Genomic DNA, 25,127 nt, shown 5'->3' on the forward strand with positions numbered 1-25,127 from the left:
CGTACGGGGGGGGGGGGGGGTGTAATCCTAGGTCAAAAACTTTAAGGGGAACAATAGCTTAAGATTGTGTGATTACTTTCCAAAAGCGCAATGGCAGAGCTATGTCTTGAGATTATTTTTAAAGGTTTCTAAAGTAAGGGCCTTCCTAATCTCTCTGGGCAATGAGTTCCAGAGTCAGGGGGCCACAGCCTGCAGGGTTGCTCTTTTTAAGGTTTCCTTTGATATGATTTTACTTGCATTTTTCCTCTTAAATTAATTTGAGAATTTATTCACAGGTTGGGATATAAATATCCATATCATTAATGTAATTAATTTAATGCAATTGAACTGCAGCATGGTCCCCATGTAATACAGGAAAATTATGACGATACTATTCAGCAACATCTATATTGTGATGCAGCAATAATAAATACAGATGAGGAACAGAAGGTGAATAGACATTTGGCTCACTCTATGCATTGCTATGCAGTGATACTAGCCAACTAAGGCACTTCTTCCATGGAAAGAAGCACCTTTCAATATTCTCAGTGATATGGAGAATACAAAAATATATTCAGGTCTACATCTGGTCTGGCACAGTCTCCACTTTTCCTTCTCCAACCAATTCTGGTGCATGAAATTAATCTGTTTCTACTCAAAACAACCATTCGAGTAGAACTGCAGAGAAAGAAATAGTAGCCTACAAAATGCAAACTAGAACAGCATTTTTAAACAGTGTTTTTAAAGAAGTGATTCCCAACCTGTGGTCTGTGGATCACCAGTAGCCCACAAAAACTAAAATATGATCCGCAGCCTCACCATTACTACATGTTGTAATGAGAGTGACTGGTCTCATAAAACCCTCTTATAGTGCCGAGGCTTATTAAATATGGTTTTCTGAGGGCAAGCAGATGGCGACTACTGGATGGCATATGTTCTGCATCAGAAACTAGAGCTGATGTGGTCTAACCAATGTCATTTTCTGAATCAGCACCCAAATAACCAAACCGAATCTAAAGTTGACCAAAAACAGATTCATAACCATTTTGGTACTAATGGAGAGTGGCCCCTGGTCAAAGTGGTCCCTGGTCAAGTGGTCCCTGGTTGAAAAATGACTGGGAAACACCGTTTTATAGTATTCTTCTTATCAGGGCACAAGTGGGGGGGGGGGGGGGGACAATCTTAGATTAGAAATTAAATGGAAAAGAGGCAATAGTTCAGAAAACCCCATGATAGGGTCACCGTATGTCAGAAATTATATGAAGGCACACAACAACCAAAAGCTTTTATAAATGGTGGTAATCTGTGCAAATGCACTTTGAGCATTTCCAAAATCTATCTATCTATCTATCTATCTATCTATCTATCTATCTATCTATCAATGCTCTGTTTGTTTTGGATGACATCATAACTCAAAATCCGCTGGACAAATTGCCACCAAATTTGGCCATAGGACACCTACTAACTCAAGGAGTGACCATCACTCAAAAATTGATTTTGTCATTTGGGATTTGTAGTGCTGGGATTTATTGTTCACCTACAATCAAAGAGCACTCTGAACTCCACCAATGATGGAATTGAACCAAACTTGGCACATAGGACTCCCATGACCAATAGAAAACACTAGAAGGGTTTGGTGGGCACTGACCTTGAGTTTTGTAGATGTAGTTCAGATCTAGACCAAACTTGGCATGAGTACTCCATATGCCCAAATATGAACACAGATGGAATTTGGGGGAAATAGACTTTGACATTTGGGAATTGTGGTTACTGGGATTTATAGTGCACCTACACCCAAAGAGCATTCTGAACCCTATCAAGGATAGAATTGGGCCAAACTTCCCACACAGAACCCTCATGACCAACAAGAAATACTGTGTTTTCTGGTGGTCTTTGGTGACCCTTCTGACATCCCCTCGCGAACCCCACAGGGGTCCCAACTCCCAGGTTGAGAATTGCTTTCTTAAGGCCATCCAGTCCAACTCCCTTCACCAGGGCAAGAAAACATAATCAAAACCCTCCTGACAAAGAGCCATCCAGCCTTAGATATAGACAGATATATAGGATTCACACACACATATATGTATATGACAGATGCAATATCATAGATTTGAAAGGGACCCCTAAAGAAGAACAATTATATGTTGAAAGTTCCAGAGTAGGCAAACTAGACAATCTCTACATCAACACTGTCAAACAACAAAAATACGGTTTACTCACAAGCATAAATAAATTACATATATTAGAAACCAACATTTTCTCATTACTTTATTTTCCAGATCACCAGATTGGGCCACAGCAATGCATGGCAGGGGACGGCTAGTAAGTTGTAAACATTTTCTATGATTACAAGAGGTCCTTGAGTCTTTCCCTTCTACAGTTATCGTGTCTTCTCATCTGTGAGATCTCAACTGTTTCTCAATCTTCTTGACTACACACCTGACTCTTAACCCTTCCTGCAAACATGCCTTGTCCTGTTCTATGAGACCCTTATTTCTTTGATGTTCTCCTCATTGCCAAAAGTGATGCCACCTTAGAGGAAATAATGCTAGTCCTCAGGCCACTTTATCTCTACTGCTTTTATTTGAGAGAAAGAGGAAGCTCTAAGAGTGCAAGACACTTGTAAAAGTACAGAGCACAAGAGGTTGGATCCCAACCTTCCCACAATGCAGGTTTTATCAAGAGGGGAGGAGAGGTTAGCTGGGGGCACACGTTCAATTGCTCAGTTAATTGTGGTGCACTGGAGCGGACCTGTAAATCTGAAGCAGCATGTTCGTGACACTGCAGACTAAAGTACCATCAACCAAATTACCCATTTAATGCACTTGTTAACAAGCCAGGGGTCACATATGCTGATTCACCAAGGGGACCATTCAGAATGAAAAACAGCCCCATGGACAGAAACACAGAAGGAAAGGGAGCCGGATACAGAGTACTTTCAGCAACTAGCTGGATTTTGGCTGAGTCAGAATGATGACTAAGCAGTCTATTTTAAAGAGGTGGTGATCAGGGATAGCAACATACCTACTGTTCATTTGAAACGTCGCTCCCCGTTCTCCCGTCATGCCTCCATGCAGAGTTCAAGATGCAATGGCTCAGAGGCCTCTTTTCTCACTCAGCACAAGAGCAAGGTAGGTGTCATATCAGCTCCCTGTGACACATTTTACATTCACACTTCACACCCCCTTTCTGTAATCCATCTTCCCCTTCCCTCTTCAAACATCAACTAATTTAAAGGAAACATGCCAGTCGAGGTGCCAGATACACACACACACGCACGCACACACATGCACACAAGCAAAATCCAAAGCTTGCATTCGTTCAAAAACTCCTTCACAGCGGTTTATTACCTTCAATGCAGGTCAAAAATAAATCACAATATAAACCAGTTTTTCATTATCAAACAAATGCATATCTTCTGTGTAAAGGTCCAATAAGGTTGTATCCAATCAGTGACTATTGCTAGCTCACCAAAACCAGAAACGTAGCTCATTCAAACTAATTTTCCAATCTGGAAGCTCATCAACAATTAATAAGTTGATCATGGCACAAGCCTTTGTGGATCAAAACTTCACCATCACAGACACCATATTGTCTTTTCAAGAAATCTTTGCAGCTTTTGCCACAATGAAGAAAAAGAAGAAGAAGAAGAAGAACAACAACAACAACAACAACTTTATTTTTCTACCCCCCTCCATCTCCCCGAAGGGACTTGGTGCAGCTTACATGGGGCCAAGCCCAGGGCAAAATACAATTAAAAAACAAAACAATAATCAGTTAAAATAGCATAAAAAACAGCATAAACAATAATAAACAAACATCAAGGCAACAGCAGACTATTTTTTGGAGGAGGGGGAAAGAGGGAACTATGCAAACTGGTTAAAGGATAGAGTGGTTCAAAGGTGGATAGAAATGTATAATAGCATAGGAAATGGCATGGAAACGAAGCAATTTAACAGGATCGATTCAGCTTAACTTGAATTCAGGACAAGATTCAGGTCATGACACAAATCATTTGTCATAGGGGTTGTCAGTCGAATGCACAATGAAACATCCACATCTTTAATTCCTTACGGAACGTGGACAGGGAGGGTGCCAGTCTAATCTCCCTGGGGAGGGAATTCCAGAGATGAGGGGCCACCACCAAGAATGCCCTCTCTCTCGTCCCCACCAGCCACGCCTGAGACAGGGGTAGGAGCGAGAGAAGGGCATCCCCAGAAGATCTTAAGGATTGTGTGGGCTCGTAGGGGAGCATGCAGTCACAAAGATAGGCAGGTCCTGAAACATTTAGAGAAGGGGTCCTCAAACTAAGGCCTGGGGGCCAGGTGTGGCCCTCCAAGGTCATTTACCCGGCCCTCGCTCAGGGTCAACCTGAGTCTGAAATGGCTTGAAACCACACAACAACAACAACAACAACAACAAAAATCCTATCTCATCAGCCAAAAGCAGGCCCACATTTCCCGTTAAAATACTAATACGTTTATATTTGTTAACATTGTTCCTCATTTTAATTATTGTATTGTTTTTAAGTGTTTTTGGACTACAAATAAGATACATGAAGCATGCATAGAAATTCATTCATTTTTTTTCAAATTATAATCCGGCCCTCCAACAGTTTGAGGGACTGTAACCTGGCCCTCTGTTTAAAAAGTTTGTGGACCCCTGGTTTAGAGCTTTATAGGTAATAACCTGCACCTTGTATTGGGACCGGAAACTTATCAGCAGCCACTGGAGCTGTTTAAACAGGGGGGTTGACTGCTCCCTGTAACTTGCTCCAGTTAACAATCTGGCTGCCGGCCTTTGCACCAGCTGTAGTTTCCGAACCGTCTTCAAAGGCAGCCCTACATACATTACAGTAGTCCAATCTTGAGGTAACTAAGGCATGGACCACCATGGTCACGTATCCATTCTCTGCAGTCTGGACACAAAAAAGGATATTTATTTATTTATTTATTTACAATATTTCTATCCCACCTTTCTCAAGCTCGAAGGCAACTCAAGGCCACTAACAAATTGTCAGCAATTTGATCCCATAACAATCTAATAAAACTTTGTGCAAGACTGGAGTAGGCTTTGCTACTCCAAATGCCAGAGCTGGGCAAATACATTAATAGAATCATAGAGCTGGAAGAGATCTCGTGGGCCATCCAGTCCAACCCCCTGCCAAAAAGCAGGAAAATTGCATTCAAAGCACTCTCGACAGATGACCATCCAGCCTCTTTTTTAAAGCCTCCAAAAAGGAGTCTCAACCACACTCCGGGGCAGAGAGTTCCACAGTTGAACAGCTCTCACAGTTAGGAAGTTCTACCTAATGTATTGTCGAAGGCTTTCATGGCCGGAATCACTGGGTTGTTGTAGGTTTTTTCGGGCTATATGGCCATGGTCTAGAGGCATTCTCTCCTGACATTTCGCCTGCATCTATGGCAAGCATCCTCAGAGGTAGGGAGGTGAGGTAACTAAGTTCTTCCTAATGTTCAGATGGAATTGGAGGCTGGGACACATTTTTGACCCTATGCTCCTCTTCACAATACCCAGACATCCCTACTGATGCAAAACATGAGGAGGCCAAATAAAGCCCAACTGACAGAGATATATAAATCCAATTTTCCTAGTTTCCAACAGACCTCACAACCTGAGGATGCCTGCCACAGATGCAAGTGAAACATCAAGAGAGAATGCTTTGGGAACATGGCCATACAACCTAGAAAACTCACAACAATCCACCAAATGACACATTTTGCAAGCTTTTGGAGGAGTTTGGGCAATTTGGAAATATTTTTTCTTCTATTAAAAAAACCAAAACCAAATGTTGAACTTATCCTTGGCAGTCTTGATAGGTCACAAAAAGGCATTGTGGTTGCATACAACATGTGGCCTACAATTTCCTCATCCTTGAAGTAAACTTTGTTTCCTTTCTCTCTGCCCTCTGCAAATTTCCATCACTCACTGATGCCCCAAAGAAGAGAGAGGGGCTCCAACTATCCACCTGCCCAGATAAGGACATTGTCATGACCCAAAAGGCATTGAAACACCTGGCATTACTTACATGTATTGTAGTTATAGGCAACACTCTCTATGGAAAGTGCTACCTTAGGAAACCATAGAAGCTTCAACCGGCAATTATCAAACATTGGGAAACTGGCCATTTAACTGACCAATCCCTGCCTTAACAAGCTCCACGTATTACAGCCATTGTTGCAAAACTGCAGCTATGGGTGAGGGATTTGAAGGCTTTGCCCTCCTCCAATAATTATGTCTTTCCAAAGAAATGTTCTTCTTTCTCCCCACATTTCTAGCACAGCAGTAAATTAAAACTTCAGAAATCCAGAAATACAATTTAGGCATTCAAAGAAAAGGTGCAGGCAAGGTTAATAAGTATATGTGAAAATAGCAAGTGCAAGAGTTCTAAGTGTGAACAATTTTCAAGGTCTCACTCTCTGCAGTGTTAGAAGATCGAGGACTGAAAGAACATTTACGTGTGGGAGGAGAATTCTTATGGGGAGGTCAATGTCCTCATTTCCACCCAGGCCTGTACTAATTTTTTGCTATCAGCCACCTTGGAGCTATCTTATTAGGAAAAAAGGATTTGGGTTATTCAAAATACGTAAGTATATAGTTCCCTGTTCACCTGATGCTCTGGTGTCACACAATAAGCTTCATGTCTAGCATCTACAGTCTGCTACATCACTCAACTCTTAGGGCACATCCAGACAGCCACTTTATTGTGATAACTCCCGCAATAAAGAAAGGGCTGTCCAGATGAAGTCCTGGACAATCCCGAATTAATTTGCTACAAAGCAGGAAAACCCTGGTTTGTAGCGAATTAATTAAATAATGGATTTATTCCATGCCTTCTTGGAAGGCGCAGGATAAACTCACTATTTCCAATGTCTGGACTGTAGACCAGACATCATTCCCACAGTTTTCCAGACTAAATTAGTCTGGAAAACTGTGGGAATACCCACCCCACCCACCCCCTCCCCCAAGGCCCCCAAAACCCTTTGAAAAGTAAAGAAAACTTACCCGGCCTTCAGTACACTCTTGCAGCAACTTTCCCGGTGCGTAGAAATTACACGCCACGAGAGCGGGGGAGGAGCAATTTTCCTCTCCCCTCCCCCCACTCTCCTGGTGTGTCATTTCTACGCACCGGGAGAGGTGCTGCAAGAGTGTACTGGAGGCCGGGTAAGTTTTCTTTACTTTTAAAAGGGGTCTGGGAGCTTTAGGGGAGGGAGCAGTGTCCCCAGATGTTCTGCCAGGCTAGTCCTGGCAAAACATCTGTACACCAACCCCAGAAAGTGTGCGCTTTCTGGGGTGGGTGTAGATATACCCCCAGGAACATCCGCATTTTAAAAACGCAAATGATCCTGGGATAAAGGGCTATCTGGAACTGCCCTTAAACTGAACATATACAGAATATGCTATTGTCACATCATTAGTCATTGCAATGCCTGCAACTGTCGTGGATGGTTTCTTCTCCATTAACAGTCCTATGCTTACAGAAATCTACAGTGTTCCTAGCTATTTCTTATATTACATCAAAAAGAACAAAACCTTTGTTTTGTACGGCATCATTTTGCCACTACCCATCCTTCTTAAGGTAGAATTTCCAAAGGAGTTGCTAAATGTAATTGTCCTGGTCAGTACTATCTGCATTTAATTTACTCAAAGCCTCACTGTCTACAATCTCACCTTCTTATTCCAAGTCCTAGTTATTTTTCTCAGAAACTCTAAAAAGGATCTCCTACTTCACCTCTAAATCCCCAATTGGTGCTTCATCCAGCTCTCAGGGTGTAATTCAAAAGTGGGGAATATGTGATCCTCAAATGTTGTCAGATTGCAATTTCCACCAGCTGTAGCCAGAAGAGGGAACGATGAAGGATGATGAACATTGCAATCCAACACTATGTGGAAGGTCATACATTTCCTATCTTTGCTTCAGTCATTTAACTTTGTCTCTCTCCAAGTTTGTCCAAACTGCTTTCCTCTACTCATTCACCAGAAGGCAACCCCTAGAGAAAGAAGGTGTTGTTGGGAAATGCAATCCATTACACTACACCTCAGTTTTGGTGACACTTGGCAGTCCATTACACTACTTTTAGCATTCTTCTCAGGTGTCCTTCACCCTATCAGTGGTTCTCAACCTGTGGGTCCCCAGGTATTTTGGCCTACAACTCCCAGAAATCCCAGCCCGTTTATCAGGGATTCTTGGGAGTTGAAGGCCAAAACATCTGGAGACCCACAGGTTGAGAACCATTGCTCTAGATATTCTCACCATCTCCAAAATATATCATGGCCCTGCATCCCACATATTGTTCTACAAACATGCAAGCACCCATATTTACATCCACAAAGCATTAAATGCCAACAAAATAAACATCCACTCATTAGAATGGGCACTTACTGGTCATCCCCAACCTTCTTCACCCAAGCCATATCTCTCTCCGACTGACTGGTTGCAAGATCCTATGAAACATTAAGATAAGCCCTGTTACAATAGAAGAGAAACAAGGCAAGCAAAGAAAGAAACCAGTCCATCATCATATGCCTGAAATACCCCAGTTTAACCAATTAGAGGTAAGATCAATTTTGCAACTAGATTACATCGGAAAAAATTAAGTAAGTGATGTATTGATTGCCAAATTTTGATCTTCTGGGTGCTTTGATCTTTAGCTCCCATAATTTTCAGCCAGTTTGGCTGAAGTCAAGGCTATCTTGACTTCAGCTTGGAGCTGAGGTCAAGGATATCTAGAAGACCACATTTGGAAACCCCTGATTTAAGACATTTTTCCATGTTTCAGTTAACCCCTCATACGACATGGCACAACAATAATTACAAAACAAAAGCACCACATATGACAAGAAATGTACAATCTAAAGAAAGCAAAAAAAAATGCACAATCAAATAAAACTGGCCTAATTGCATAGAACAGATATAACCTCACTGGAACAAATACTTGGCAAAATAAATAACTTTTGACAATTTACCTAAAAGCCAAAACAACAAAAACAGAGGCCTATTGGTTTTTCTCAGGGAAATGAACTCCACAGTTTAGGTATAGCTTTGACAGGTTCTTGCCCCATGTCAATCAATAACATTTCAGTAGACAATGAGATGCAGTAGGCAGCAAATGATATTCACAGTTTGATGTTTTGTGCAAATGTATGCAGTTTAGGAGACAAAAACATGGTTCATAGGGGTTCATGGCTAAACCTCAAGATATTGGTTTTCTGGATATATTGAATAAGGAATTATCCAGAACCAACTCTAAAGTCTTTCTTTATCATGTTCCTGACCATAGTCTAAAAAGGTAAATGTTTCCCCTTGACATTAAGTCTAGTCAAGTCCAGCTCTGAGGGTTGGTGCTCATCTCCATTTCTAAGCCGAAGAGCTGACGTTGTCTGTAGACGCCTCCAAAGTCATGTTGCCGGCATGACTGCATGGAGCGCCGTTGCATGTTTTCAAACTGCTAACTTGGCAGAAGCTGGGGCTGACAGCGTAAGCTCACGCCACTCCCCGGATTCGAACCTGTGACCTTTCGGTCAACAAGCTTAGCAGCTCAGTGGCTTAACCCACTGTATAACTGATAATGCGATCACCCTTTCAGTGTGGCAAACATCGTTTACATATTATTTCTAAAATGTTGTCTGGAAAATGTCATTAAAATATTTAATTATGTTTACATCCCAATTTTGAGTCAGTGAGTTCAAAGGAGCCTACATAGTACTTATCCCCCACATTTTTCCCTCCCTTGTGATGTAGGTGAGGGTAAATTCATCTGCTGAATTTCACGAATTTCACATTTGCATGTTTTCCAACTAGTAGGTTGGCAGAAGCTGGGCCTAACAGTGTGAGCTCATTGTACTCCGCAGATTCGAACTGCCAACCTTTCGGTCAGCAAGTTCAGCAGCTCAGCAGTTTAACCTGCTGCACCACCATAGTCTAGTCAGCAACAAATCTATGAGTTGGTAATTAACTAGAAACAAGAGTGGGATATAGCATAGGACATGAATCTTAAATAGTAATATTGATATGTTTTAATTCTGTAAAGCAAAATTCAGACTGGGGTCCATTAACCTTCTTCGTAAATGGAGTTTCTTGTTTGACAAGCACGGCTTTAATTTTACACAAAGCCTGTTTTGGATCAGCATTGTGCCATTAATCCAGGAACAATAATACCATTTCAACCAGAGCATTAATACCTCTTTTCAACATGACTCTCATACTTCAGTGATCACATGATCTGAGAATAATCAACATTATTAGCGCATGTTAAATAAAAATCTGTCTCTTGACTAACTCAGAATCCATTTTTGTTTTATAATCAGATCAATGCTTTTTCATTGCCATAAGCATTATCGGTTACCTTGCATTCTTAGTAACATTATCTAAATTACACACAAACAAATAGATAATACTAAGGCACTAGCATAGGGAAGGGAAGGGTTAACACTCCTGTGGTGTTTCCTTGCTCTCTGTGCAGAAGATTTTACCTCACTTTCTGTCCCTGTGACCATTGGATTTCGAAAAATCCGGCTTGTTATAGAAATAAGGATTGGTGAGGAAGCTTCAGTGGAGACTCCTTTTCCCCATGATAACTCTCAGGACTGGATTTTCTTTCCTGTTTGTAGCTCGGAGTCTGCCTGTATAGACAAGTTCTATGCTTCCACTTTGTTGTCATAGGCTGTATTTACACTGCCATATAAATTATCTGCTCTGAACTGGATTATATGGCAATGTAGACTCACACAACCCAGTTCAAAGCAGATAAAATGGATTCTCTGCTTTGATAATCCGGATTAGATGGCAGTGTAGATCCAGTCATAGTTTCATCCTTTGTGGATCTGAAACTTACAATTTAACAAAAGGCTTTTACCATTATCAGATGGTGCCCTTTATTGCCTCACCAAAGGCAAACCCCAGGATTCCACATGATGCAGTCCTAACAGTTGACGTGGAACACAAGCCCTATAACAGTGCAGGGTGAAAGGTCCTATTGCAGGGTTTCCATGTTACCTGCGCCCGTGTCTCTTGTAGCTGCTTCACCTCAGCCTGCAATCTCTCACATTCAGCCTTCAGCTGTTCTTCTCGGTGTTGAGAGTTCTGGACTTCCTGCCTTGATTCTTCCAGCTCGACTTCCAGTCGCTGCACCTCCAAGCCCTCTGCCTCGCCTAAGCCTCTGGGACTCTGCCAATTCATGGAACGATCTAATACTAGCAACAGAGAAATAAAGAGGGAGAATTGGGGAAAGGGCAGAAGAGGGAAAGAAAGATGTCCGTGAGCAAGTGTAGACTTTGAGAAAACTCTAGGTTTGGAGCAGGGGGAAGAGATCTTATGCATGTTTGTGGGGGGAAACGCTTCTGGTGCCCCCTGTTCTCTTTAGGACCAGGAGTGGAGAATCTCTTTCAACCTCAGGATGAAAGTTCTCAAGAGAAGTTTCCCAAAAAATGGCTGAGACAAAATGATGTGACCACGATTACTACACAACTTAAAGGTAGATGTTGTCACCAGACATGCTTTTCTTGGCCATTATGGAAAAAGAACTGGATAGTAAATACCAATTACTTCTTTGATACATGACAACAGCACCAAGAATACTGTTTGTTCAGTCCTGGAAATGGACTGAAGCACTGAGGATGGAAGAATGGATTGTTGTGGTTGCTGAGCTGGCCCAAATTGACAAATTAACAGGTTTTGAAGGATAAGCCAATTGAAGGTTGTTGTTTATAAGGTTGTTGTTGTTGTTGTTTATAAAGATGGAAAACAAGTTATGGAGTTATTTGAGCAATAAGAAATCTACCAATGTAATAACCTATGGCTGTAACTATTAGAAATTTTAGCAGGATTACATAGCTAGATAATAATAATAATAATAATAATAATAATAATAATAATAATAATAACTATTTTTGTGTCTTGCCACCATCTACCTGAAGGGACTTGGGACGGCTAACATGGGGACAAGCATACGTAGTTAAAACATAACACAGTAAAATTTAAAACAACACAGTAAAACAACAGTATAAACAACCATCAACCAAACAAACAATACAAACAGACTTGGTAAACAATACTGAGCTCGGGAAATCAGGTTGGTGCAATTCAGTTACAAGAACAGGGCTGATGGATAAAGTGCAGGAGCCAAGTGATAAGTTAGGAATAGGAGGGCAATATAAAATAGAACATTATGTCTATAGAGCAAGGAGTCGTAGTAAAGTGCAAGGGCAAGACACTGAGTTATGGTTGGGGGGCCAAAGTTATCTGGTAAACTGCTTAATCAAAGGCACAGTAAAACACCTATGTTTTTAGGATTTTATGAAACATGACCAGGGTGGGCACCAGTCTAATCTCCATGGGGAGAGAGTTCCAGAGCAGGAAGGCCACTACCGAGAAGGCCTTCTCTCTCGTCCCCACTAACCACACTTGTGACAGGGGTGGGAGCGAAAGGAGGGCCTCCCCAAAAGATGTTAGAGATTGTGCAGGTTCGTAGGGGAAGATGCGGTTGTGAAGATAGGCAGGTCTCGAACCATTTAGGGATTTGTAGATGATAACCTGCACCTTGAATTGAGACCTGAAACTTATCAGCAGCCTGTGGAGCTGTTTAAACAGAAGGGGTTGACCACTCCCTGTAATTCACTCTTGATGTGTAATGACATGATGTTTTTCCCTTTTCTAATTTTTATTACAGTCACAACTCTACCATGTTTTACTTATATGTCTTTCCCTCCCTATTCTCACTTTATCTCTCTCTTTCTTTAGCTTCTTTGACTGTATTTTGATTGAAACTGTGATAGTATATTAGATTAAAAGTTAGTGTTAAAAATTAAGGGCAAAACAGCAATTAGATCAGAATGTCTTATCGCTTTAGCACCCTTTATTAATCACAGAGAGCATTCCTTTAAACATAAATTTGTGAGACCATTCACCTTGCAAAGAGAAGTTAATATGAACTACTTTTGGTGCATAATAATAATAAAAAGTGGGTTGTGATGGCAAATAAATTACAACCTCCCCGCCTGCCAATTTTTAAAGAGTGACAGTTATGCTTTGGAAATTTAAATGAAGAATGGCCAAATAATATTTCTGAAGTCATTTGGAAATTGATTATATTAGATATATGTAACTATGTAAATGTGTTTGTGTATGTGTATCTATTTTTCTATCTCAAGTAATTATAGCACCATCTACTGGCAAAAATGTCTTGTTCCTCAACACAAATACCATAGTTTACAAAACTCGGAGGAAAAAAATCAACAGATTAGACAATAGGCTTGTGCATTTCTGCTGAACTTTGATCCATTTCTTCTGGCTGGATTTCGGTAGACCCCTGTATCCATTTTCGTGTGCCTTCCAAAAAAGGGTGGATAGCTGGATAGCCGTTTTTGGTCCGCAGACAAAAAAATGCAGCTAGATCCGGTCCATTGGTGGGAATGGGGAGCTTACGATGCTCCCCTTTCCAGTCCTGTCCCAGTCCAATCCCAGTCCTTTCAAAAGAGCCTGGGTTTCAGCAACGGGGTTAAGAAAGCATCCTTCCTGGGATTCTTTCCTTTTTTCCTTTCAAAGGAGCCCAGGTTTCAGCAATGGGGTTAAGGAAGGAGACCCCATCGCTTGCAGGCAGGGCTCACAGGGAAACACAGTGCAAGCAGGCCACCACATGATGCCGTATAGGGGAGGAGGAGCCGTGATCGGCTACCACATGGTCCCATAATTGATCAAAAAAATGTGATGGCTGAGCCCACACCATTACACCCATCCAGCCAAGCCAAACAAGACAGATTGGCCAAAAGGAATTGACCACTCCGTATCCATGCACAAGCCTACTAGACAATTAGGTTTTTCCCCTTAGGATGTGGCTTCACCAACTTTTTCCAGCCACCTGGAGATATATATTCCATGATTTCCTGAGACATCACCTCCACACTATGAATGTGCAACCACAACTCCCAGAGAGGATGTAGATGAGACATTTCTGCAGAGGGACTTATTTCCACATAAACTGTGTTTCAAATTTCAACCTCAGGAAAGTACAGGTGTTTCAAAGGGATTGTGGAAACCTGGAGATCAAATATTTACCATGGCCACCATGAAGCGACAGGTATTGAACTTCCTGGTTTGGAAGCTGAGAGTTGAGGTTCGGAAATGAGTTGCCATCTCTCTGCCTCAGCTGCTGCTCCAGGCTTCGGATCCGATTCAGATGGGTCTCAACCAGTGCTCTCTGCAGGAAGATCAGGGCCAGAATAGATGGAGGGAGAGAGAAAGTATAGGGAGAAGATAACTTTAGTTTACCTGGGGCAGGGGGAGGGGTTAAACCCTATTTTACCATTTTAACTAACAAGACTGTTTCTCATTGTCCTCCCTTTTCAGTCTAGTCCTGGACACAAAACTCCATTAGACTCAGAAGAAGGCACACTCATAGGCCATTTCTACACTGCCATATATAATCCAGATTATCAAATCAGATAATCCATGGTATCTGCTTTGAACTGGATTATACGAGTCTACACTGCCATATAATCCAGTTCAAAGTAGATAATCTGGGTTTTATATGGCAGTGTCGAAGAGGTCGTAGCCTTGATGATCACAATCAACATATAGGACAGGCATGGGCAAACTTTGGCCCTCCAAGTGTTTTGGACTCCAACTCCCACAATTCCTAACAGCCTACCGGCTGTTAGGAATTGTCGGAGTTGGAGTCCAAAACACTTGGAGGGACTAAGATTGCCCATGCCTGATTTAGAAGCACAGTGAGCCCACTGTATCCATTGCCTTGAAAAAATATAATCATCATTGCAACCATTTAATAGTGTGGTATTTGACCATTCACCTATTTTGGTATCTATGCAGGGTCCTGGAATCAAACGCTTGCAGATACAGCAGGTTCACTGTAACAACATTACTTGTAACATGTTACTTTGACAATGGAGGCATATGGACATTCTTCTTATAAAAGTACATAAATGATAATACTATCACCCTTTCAGAGTGGTAAACATCGTTTACATATTATTTCTAAAATGTTGTCTGGAAAAGGTCATTAAAATATTTAATTACATTTACATCCCGATTTTGAGTCAGTGAGTTCAAAGGAGCATACATAGTACTTATCCTCCACACTTTCCCCTCCCTTATGATGGAGGTGAGAGTAAATTCATCTGCTGAATTTCACGAATGCGATCTATTTGGATCTTCCAATTCCCCATCTAACACTTGAATCACTTTTTCCTTTTAAAAACACCAATTTAATTAAAACGCAATCTGTTGCTTGTAATGCCATGAATTTTAAAAAGTGCGCCTCATCAATTCACTTTTTAAAAGATAAAATTTCAAGCTGTGCTTAAATCAGAAGGCCCTCCAATTTGAAGGCCAGTTTCCTGTCCTCCTGCTCTGAAGCCTCCACTCCCAGTTCTGCTTTGATCCTCATCAGCTTTCTCTTCATTTAGATTTCCTGAATAATGCCAGTGGCTTTCCGACAGCTTAGCTAGTCAGATCAAAGCAAAACTCAAATCTTCCTTCGTACTTTCCCGCTATATTCTCCTTTTTTCCCAGACTCCTTTTTCTTCTCTCCATTCATTCTGATTATCCAGATCTCCCTTTGTTTCTTCTCCTTTTCTTCCTCTATGGTCCCTTCCACACAGCTGTAAGAAATCCACATTGAACTGGATTATATGGCAATGTGGACTCAGATAACCCAGTTCAAAGCAGATACTATGGATTATCTGTCTTGATATTCTGGGTTATATGGCTGTATGGAAGGGCCCTATGTTGTTGTTGTTGCTGTTGTGTGCCTTCAAGTCATTTCTGATTTATTGCAACCCCAAGATGAAGCCATCACAGGGCTAACTTGACAAGACTTGCTCACAAATAGACAGTGGGTTACACTGCTAGCTACAGAAAACTTGCTGACCAGGAGGTTGGCAATTCAAAGTCACGGGTTGGGGTGAGCTTCTACTGCTAGCCTTAGCTTCTGCCAACCTAGCAATTTGAAAATATGCAATGTGAGTAGATCAATAGGTACTGCCTTGGCAGGAATGTAAAAGGTGCCCGTGCAGCCATGCCAGCGACAAGAACAGGAGGTCTATGGACAACAAGCTCCTCAGCATGGATAAATGGAACAAGAGCACCTCCCCATAGCCTGACTTGAGCATCGCCTCCAGACACCGGAGATGGAAAGGGAAACCTTTGCCTTTGTTTGTGTATTGTATGCCATTGTTGTTACTATATAAGAGGCATTGAATGTTTGGCTATATATGTGTATACTGTAATCTACTTTGAATCCCCTCTGGGAGGTAGAGCGAAATATAAATAAAGTGTATTATTATTATTATTATTACTATTATTATTATTATTATTATTATTATTATTATTATTATTATTAAAGGGTGTTGCCACTGCCTTATTCTGAAGCTGAGAGTGTGTGATTTGTCCAAGGTCACCCAGGCCCCTTCTACACTAACATATAATCCAGATTATCAAATCAGATAATTCACAGTATCTGCTTTGAAGAGGATTGTATGAGTCTACACTGCCATCTAATCCAGTTCAAAGAAGATCATCTGGATTTTATATGGCAGTGTAGAAGGAGCCCCAGTGGGTTTCCATGGCCAAGCGGGGGATTCAAACTCTGGTCTCCCAGGCCCCATCTGCACTGCCATATAATCCATTTTCTGAATCCAAACTATCGGCTCTGACCTGTATTATATGGCAGTGTAGATTCATGTAATCCAGTTCAAAGCAGATAATCTGGATTCAGAAACTGGATTATATGGCTGTGTAGATCCAGCCCCAGTGTCCTAATGCATCATTCAAACTGCTACATCATATTGGCTCGCTTCTTCCAGTCCAAACCATCTTTTATAATTAAAAATATTTCAATATTCTTCCTTCCACCCTATCTCAATTAGAAGCACACCTATGATTATTAGAATGCTACAAGATCCCAGCATATACTACAAAATATATCTTCATTTGATTCATTTCACAGTACTCTCACAACGGTGTAGAGTGCAAATTGTCAGCCTTTTCATTATATATTATTCTTCATGCACTATTCATTCATTCTAGGCCATGTCCCTAGAATTATAAATGTAACAAAGGCCCCTTCCACACAGCAGAATAAAATCCCACATTTTCTCCTTTGAACTGGAATATATGGCAGTGTGGACTCAGATAAACCAGTTCAAAGTAGATATTGTGGGATTTTCTGCCTTGATATTCTGAGTTATACGGCTGTGCGGAAAGGCCCTAAGAAGTTAACAGTTACGCCACCAAGATAATGAATCTGTCCCTCATTTTCACAACTATGATAATAACATTATTATTGGGAAAGCATTAACTGAAAGTACTTTTTATTTATTTATTTATTTGCATTATTTCTACCCCGCTCATATCAGCCTGGAGGCGACTCAGAGCAGCGTACACAATCGGCACAATTCAATGCCATAAAAATACATACATTGATAAGCAAAAGAACCATTATAGTGCAATTAGACATAAGACAGTGCATAATAACAATATTAAAAGCTAAAAACTATATCCTCTCTAGTTATAAGCTTTACTTGTAAGTAGTTAGAGAAACTAGTTGATTCAAAGCTTTACTATAACTTCTGGAGGGCCCTTCTACACTGTCAGATAAAATCCAGATTATCTATTTTGAACTGGATTATATGGCAATGTAGACTCATATAATCCAGTTCAAAGCAGATAATGTGGATTATCTGCTTTGATAATCTGGGTTATATGGCAGTGTAGAAGAAGCATGAGAAACAAAGTAGATTAAATATTAGTATGATTATATGTTAACCATTTTTAACAACTAATTCAGCCTTCTATTATTGAATTTTTGGCAAAACAGACAAAGCATGTGTTAAAATCAGTGATAGCATCGGGGGAGATGAGCAGCCTTCCTTATTTCATGAGAAGTGCCACCAAATGTCAGCTTAGCGGAAAAAAGAAAACAATTACTCAGGAAGGCCTTTGGGGTGGAACTTTTGGCAATTCTCCACAAGTTAGTTTTAGAAAAAGATCTGGTTCCAGCAGCTAAATTTAAAAAAGCAAAGCTGCAGTCTGAGCGGATGCAGCAATGGCCATCATCACATCACAGCATCATGCCAACAGGTACATGGAAAAGGAGGGCACTGTGTGCCTTGCGGCCTGGTCAAACCCACCATCTGCCCCAGCTCTGATTCAAGGTCAGTCTTCTCCACACACAGCTTTTCATAGGCTTGGATCATCTCAGCCAGCTGCTCTTCCCTCTCCTTGCTTTTCTGCAGCTAGGGATGGGAAACAGAGAAAATGAAAGACAGAGAAAACATGATGCAATCATTGAATTTGTGATTGTTTAGTTTCAAAGGGTAGAGACTGACAATAGCCTCTCATGGCATTTTAGATACTCATGCTATCCCTTCCCATGACTAAGCTCAGAGGAGACTTCTGCTTCCAATGTGTATCAAATGCTGTACAGTGCTAACAGTTCAGTCTTTCAGTTCACCAGGGTGCTCCCTGTGTTTTTGTTGAGCAAGATTGGGTATGGAGCTTAACATGATAATGAGCTTTTCACTCAACATTAATCATCCTACATCTCCTCAATTGTTTATTTTTTTCTCAACACATTTATTTTATTTTATTTTTTAGATCTCACAGTCTACCGTGACTCAAACTAGACCATAACTGATTCCAATTCTATCCAACAGGCATTGTTGAACAATGTGGCACCTGGAAAGTAGTGTCATATTTTCGCAATGATATTATTGAAGTCCTATCCAGAACAATACCACCATTATCCATTCATTTATAGTTCTTCTATCACATCAAAAGTATCTTCTCTAGGAATCTCTAGGTCACTGGTTCTCAACCTGTGAGTCCCCAGATGTTTTGGCCTTCAACTCCCAAAAATCGTAACAGCTGGTAAACTGGCTGGCATTTCTGGGAGTTGTAGGCCAAAACACTTGGGGGCTCACAAGTTGAGAACTACTGCTCTAGGTCTTCTAGTGTGACTCTACAATCAACTTCCTTCAGTAATTTCACTGACGACCACTCGAAGAAATTTGGGGCACTTCCACACAGCTCTTTATCCCAGGAACATCCGCATTTTAAAAACACAGATGTTCCTAGACCCCTATCCACACACACACCCCAGAAAGCACGCGCTTTCTGGGGTGGGTGTCCAGATGTTCTTCCAGGACTGGCACCTGGGGACTCAACACCATTCCCACAATTTTACGGACTAAATCGCAAAACTTGCCTGACCTCCAGTAGAGTGTTGCCAGAGCTCTCCTGATGCATAGAAATGATGTGCCAGGAGAACCGGGGGGGGGGGGGGGAGTTTTCCTTACTTCTAAAGGGGGGTTTAGGATTTTTGCGGAGGGGGTTGGGATTCCCACAGTTTTCTGGACTAATTTAGTCTGGAAAACTGTGGGAATGGTGCCTGGACTACAGTCCAGACACCAGAAATATTGGGTTTATTCCGCACCTTCCAAGAAGGCACGCAATAAATCCACTATCTAATTAATTTGCCACAAACCAGAGTTTTCCTGGTTTGTGGTGAATTAATTGCAGCTTGCCCAGAACCTCATCTGGACAGCCCATTTTTATTGTGGAAGTTTCCACAATAAAGGGACTGTCTGGATGCGCCCATGGTTACAGGTAAGCAACCCCACTTTCTTCATCATGGTCTTGGTGAAATACACATCTGTGCAAATTTCACAGGTGACCACTCGAAGAAATATGGTTATAGGTAAGCAACCCCACTTTCTTCAGCATGGTCTCTGTGAAATATGCACCTGTGTGAATTTTACAGATGGCCACTTGAAGAAACATGGTTCCAGGTAAGCAACCCCACTATATTCCAGGATCTGATACCAGATTATCTTCTTATCCAGTATTATCTGGCAGTGTAGGCTCATATAATACAGCTCAAAGAAGATAATCTGAGATCAGATCCTGAGATATAGGGCAGTGTAGATTAAGCTTTAGATATTTCTATAAAGAATATTTCTCTAGGGGCGGTTTCAGACAGGCAATTATCCCAGGATCATCCATGTTTTAAAAATACAGATATTCCTGGGGCCTGTCCACACCCACCCCAGAAAGTGCGCACTTTCTGGGGTGGGTGTCCAGATGCTCTCAAAGGACTGGCATGCAATAACATCTGGTAGCCATATCCCCCTCCCTCAAAGGCCCCAACCCACTATTTCCAGTGTCTGGACTACAGTCCAGACACCATTCCCACAGTTTTCTGGACTAAATTAGTCCAGAAAACTGTGGGAATACCCATCTTCCTCCCCCAAAGCCCCCAACCCCCTTTTAAAAGTAAAGAAAACTTACCCGCCCTCCAGTACAGTCTTGCAGCAGCTCTTCTGGCACGTAGAAATGATGTGCCAGGAGAGCAGGGGTGAGGGGGGGAGAAAATGCCAGGAGAGCTGCTGCAACACTATACTGAAGGCCGGGTAACTTTTCTTTACTTTTAAAAGGGAGTTGGGGGCTTTGGGGGAGGATGGTAGGTATTCCCACAGTTTTCTGGAATAATTTAGTCCAGAAAACTGTGGGAATGGTGTCTGAACTGCAGTCCAGACACTGGAAATTGTGGGTTTATCCTGCACCTTCCAAGAAATCCACTATCTAATTAATTTGCTACAAACCATGGTTTTCCTGGTTTGTAGCGAATTAATTCGGGATTGTCCAGAACGTCATCTGGAGAGCCCCTTCTTTATTGCAGGAGTTACTGCAATAAAGAGGCTGTCTGGCTGCACCCTACGGCTCCTTCCGTACTGCCATATAATCCACACTATCAAAGCATAAAATCCCGATTATATGATTTGAAGGGGATTATCTGAGTCTACATTGCCATATAATCCAGTTCAAAGCACACAATCTGGATTTTATATGGCAATGTAGAAGGAACCAAAGTTGTACTGAAAAACCTAGAAATGTTATCTCAGGTTTAAAAAATAGCAATTTTATCTGTGGTTTTTCACTTTTTCAAGGGTCTTGTGCTGCTAACCCAAGCAGAGGGATGACTATCTATTCTAATATAATGAATCTTTTCCCCGAAAAATGGCATCTTACAATAATTAACATAAATATGGTGAAAAGTATTTACAAAATCATCAATAAAAACATTTAAAAGGTATTGTTAAAATCAAATTAAACAATCCATTAATTAAAGCCTTTTAAAACAGAGCCATTGAAAGACATGAGATAAAAATCAATCAGGCAACACAACACCAAAAGCACTCAATTAAAAACTCTTGCAGTTAATTCCTAAAAGCTTGTCACTTGTCGACAGAAAGCAACAAGGAGAGTCATTCTAGCCCCTAATTGAGATTTTTTAAACAACAAGAAAATGTTAACATTTCTCAACCTGTACTGAAGTGTTCCAAAATGCTTTGGCAGCAAGTTGGGAATGCATCCAACCGCTTTTCCAACAGGAAACACATGCATGATAAACAGGACGCTCTTGATGCTTTGGAAAACTGCCAGTGAAAGAAGATAATAATGGGCAGCTGGGTGGACCCATAGCTTCTTATGCTCCTTTGCAAGTCAAAACTCAGGAAGTCATGTATGGAGAGGTGACATTCCTGACTTACTTGCTATAAAAGCTATTCTGTAAAACAGCTATGCAGGTTTCCTTTGAAACCTACAGGAAAATAAATATATTGACAGGAGAAGACACATTATATTTCTAGTTCCTTGATGGTCCGGGATGGAGTAAGCTCCCAACCACTTGCTGTCGACCTTTGCAACCGGAAAGACAGTTGCATCTATCAAGTAGGAAATTTAGCTACCGCTTATGCGGGGAAGCTAATTTAACTAATTTACAACACCATAAAACTCTCCAGCAGCATGCAAAAGAATGAGGAAGTACTCCATCAGTGTCACAAGTGGACGGTGAAGCGACAGCTCCCCGGTGGCCAGAATTCAAAGCATACCCTCATGAAGCTGGAAGTTAAATAGCTTCTGTGTGTCTGTTTATATATGTTGTGTATCTATGGGACTGAATGTTTGCCATGTATATGTGCATTGTGATCCGCCCTGAGTCCCCTGTGGGGTGAGAAGGACAGAATATAAATACTGTAAATAAATAAATTATGCTATGCTAACCAATTTGCGGCCTCCAAAAGATATTAAGGCTGTGATGCCTAAGGCAACAAGAGGATGAAAGGCCTCATTGGTACTGGCACTGTTTTAGCCTTGGAGGGAGAGAAGAATAGGAAGGCCCAGTTCCATCATGCCTAGGACCAGAAGAAGATGAAAGGCCAACTGCTACTGCCCTGGCCTCAGAGGGGGAGGAAGCAGACACAGCTTCACAATACTGAGGTCCACAAGCAAATGAAAGGCCCTACATCCATCCTTGCTACCAGTGCTGTGGCCTCAGAGGGAGAGAAGAAGGGCAAGGCATAGCTCGATCATGCTTATGCCCAGAAGCAGATGAAAGACCTTCCCTTCATCCCAACTGCCACTGCTCTAGCCTTGGATGAAAAAAGAGAAGAGGCAGTAGATCTCCTGTTGGACTAGATCTCCTGTCACATTGCTATCCCGTTTCCCTTTTGTGCCATACCTTAATCACATTAATAATAATAATAATTATTATTATTATTATTATTATTTATTTATTTATTTATATCCTGCCACCATCTCCCCAAAGGGACTCAGGGCAGCCTACAAAGCTCAGCAGAGTGAACATATAACAGGTAAAACCAGTACAAAAGTATAAAACAAGTCACATTGCAAGCCTGAGGACAGGAGCTGTATTGTTGTTTTTACTTGGAAAGCACCAGGTAAAGTTATGGTGCCATACAAATAAATGGCGATAATAATAATACTGATAGCAAAAACATCACCAACTCCCACCAGACCTAAGCAGCATGGACAATGATAAGGGATGATGGATGCTCTAATGCAATAGCATCTGGAGTAGCATACTTTCCCTGTGTCCTTTCTAACCCTGTCTAGGTGTTAAGCTCATAGAAAGACTAAGACCCCTTTTACACTGTCCTTATATCCCAGAATCTGATCCCAGGTTATCTGCTTTGAACCGAATCATATGAGTCTCCACTGCCATATAATCTAGAATTAGATCCTGGGATGTAAGGACAGTGTAGAAGGAGCCTAAGAATGTTGTGTGGGGCTCTGGTGGGAGGTATTTATATCATTAAGGCCCCTTCTACACGGCCATATAAAATCCAGATTATCTGCTTTGAACTGGATTTTATGTCAGCATAGACTCATATAATCTGGTTCAAAGCAGATAATGTGGATTATCAGTTTTGATAATCTGGATTTTAAAATTCTTCCGGATAATTTTATTGACACTCCTCTTGAACCACTGCTTCCCTTTTCTCTCACTTTGATTTAATATTCCATTTTGATTTATATTAATAGTTACAGTTGAATCCTTCTCCTCCACTAATAGATTCAAGGTAGCATGCCTTTGAGATTTCTGGTGTTTTCAGTAGAAAAATTGCACTAGAATTCAAGATGCAAATGCTGTTTGGGACCTAAACCGGCACAGAAGCACAATGTCACCTAGCTTGAAGGTGTGATTCGAGACATGGGTAATCCAATCTTCCCACCTGCCCTTGATTCCCATGCCCTGCTCTACAATGTCATCTCTGTGCTATGGAATTTCCAGAGCTGAAACTGTAGAGCGCTCCCTTTCACCTCATTCTGCCTTTGAGCAAGGAAAACAATGTCATCTTTTTGAAAAACGAAGTATGCCCCATCGTGCTGCAGCTCTGGTGTATACCGTCAAGCTCTGGCACACGCCTGCTCCAAGAAATAACCAACAATAAGAGCAACAGCAGGTGATCTTTATAGAGGAAAGAAGAGGAAAGAAGCAGGAAAATGAAATCTCCTAGCAACTGCAGTGGTAACAGGACCAGCCTGACCGAAAGGCACAGTGAGGTGGCTGACTCAGCCACCAAAGTGGAGGGACAGAAATGGCTCTTTCCTGCTACTGCAGGAGAGAAAGGTATCCTTTAGGCAATGTGTCTTTTATCCCATCAGCTTGCTTGCTTCCTGCTGCAGCACATTCTCCTTTCACAAATTTTGCAGAAAGTTTCAACTATGAGGGTTGAATGAAAAGTAATGCCTCCACCTTCATAACTCCTCATCAGATGGCAGTACTGGTATGTGGCAGGTACTGGCTTGTTCAGTAGATTCTCCTCTACAGTTCCATTTTGCTGGGGAGCCTTAGCATTGAACGGTTGTGTTGTTAAAGTACAAAGTATGGAAACCTGCACAGACGGTCGGTCAATGCAACTTAAGCAACATTCAGTCATTGAATTCTTGACACCAGAAGATGTCACCCTAAAGGAGATTCATCAAAGAATCACAATCACAAACACAATGGTGGTTGTGTTGATGTAAGTACTATGTATCGTTGGCCGAGTAAGTTTAAAGATGTTGAAGTGGGAACATCCAACTTGCGTGACAAAGAATTGGACGTCCTGTGGCAAGCAATCACCAAGATTGATTCAGGACAATCGTCGTATCACTCAGAGAGTAATTTCAAGCATAACTGGCATTTCACAAGAACGTGTGGGTCACATTATTGCTTTGCTTGGCTATCGGAAGATCTGTGCACAATGGGTTGCAGAAACAGTGTCAACTTCTTCCGTGATGGCTTCAGAAAACTTGTTCATCATTGGCAGAAATGTATCCAATTGTCTGGTGTTTATGTGGAAAAGTGAATAGTGGTAATTAAAGAGCACATTCTAAGGATTATTTCTGCATTTGATTTATTAAAAGATTCCCATCCAAACCCAAGTAATGAAGATGGAGGCATTATTTTTCATTCAACCCTTGTACTAATACCAGTGGAATAGAACCTACAGCAGTAGCTTTCAACCTGTGGGTCTCCAGATATTTTAGCCTTCAGTTCCCAGAAAATTGCTAGAAAATTGGCTAGAATTTCTGGGATTTGTAGGCCAAAACACCTGGGAACTCACAAGCTGAGAACCACTGACCTACAGTTTAAATGGCCACCATGAGATCTTTGGATATAAGGTGAGAGAGCCAGCATGGTGTAGTGGTTTGTGTGTTTGACTACAAGTCTGAAGACCATGCTTCATTCCTTGCTCAATTATTAAAATATGGCTGGGTGATGCTGGCTGAGTCACTTACTCTTAGCTCCAGTGATTTATTATTCTTG

General features: G+C 41.4%; 1 protein-coding gene across 2 annotated transcripts in view; it reads right to left on the reverse strand.

Annotated features, from left to right (window-relative positions):
- Positions 1-25,127, reverse strand: part of TBKBP1 (TBK1 binding protein 1) — a 109,315-nt gene that overhangs the window by 33,742 nt on the left and 50,446 nt on the right. For both annotated transcript variants that reach the window (XM_060780906.2, XM_060780907.2), the window contains 4 exons: positions 18,142-18,246; positions 14,051-14,192; positions 10,994-11,190; positions 8,381-8,442 (listed from right to left, as the gene is read on the reverse strand). In XM_060780906.2, the coding sequence (XP_060636889.2) occupies positions 8,381-8,442; positions 10,994-11,190; positions 14,051-14,192; positions 18,142-18,246 (506 nt within the window). The remainder of the gene's footprint in view (positions 1-8,380; positions 8,443-10,993; positions 11,191-14,050; positions 14,193-18,141; positions 18,247-25,127) is intronic.

Source organism: Anolis sagrei, chromosome 6 (genome assembly GCF_037176765.1).
Source record: "Anolis sagrei isolate rAnoSag1 chromosome 6, rAnoSag1.mat, whole genome shotgun sequence".
In the NCBI taxonomy this organism is placed as follows: Eukaryota; Metazoa; Chordata; class Lepidosauria; order Squamata; family Dactyloidae; genus Anolis; species Anolis sagrei.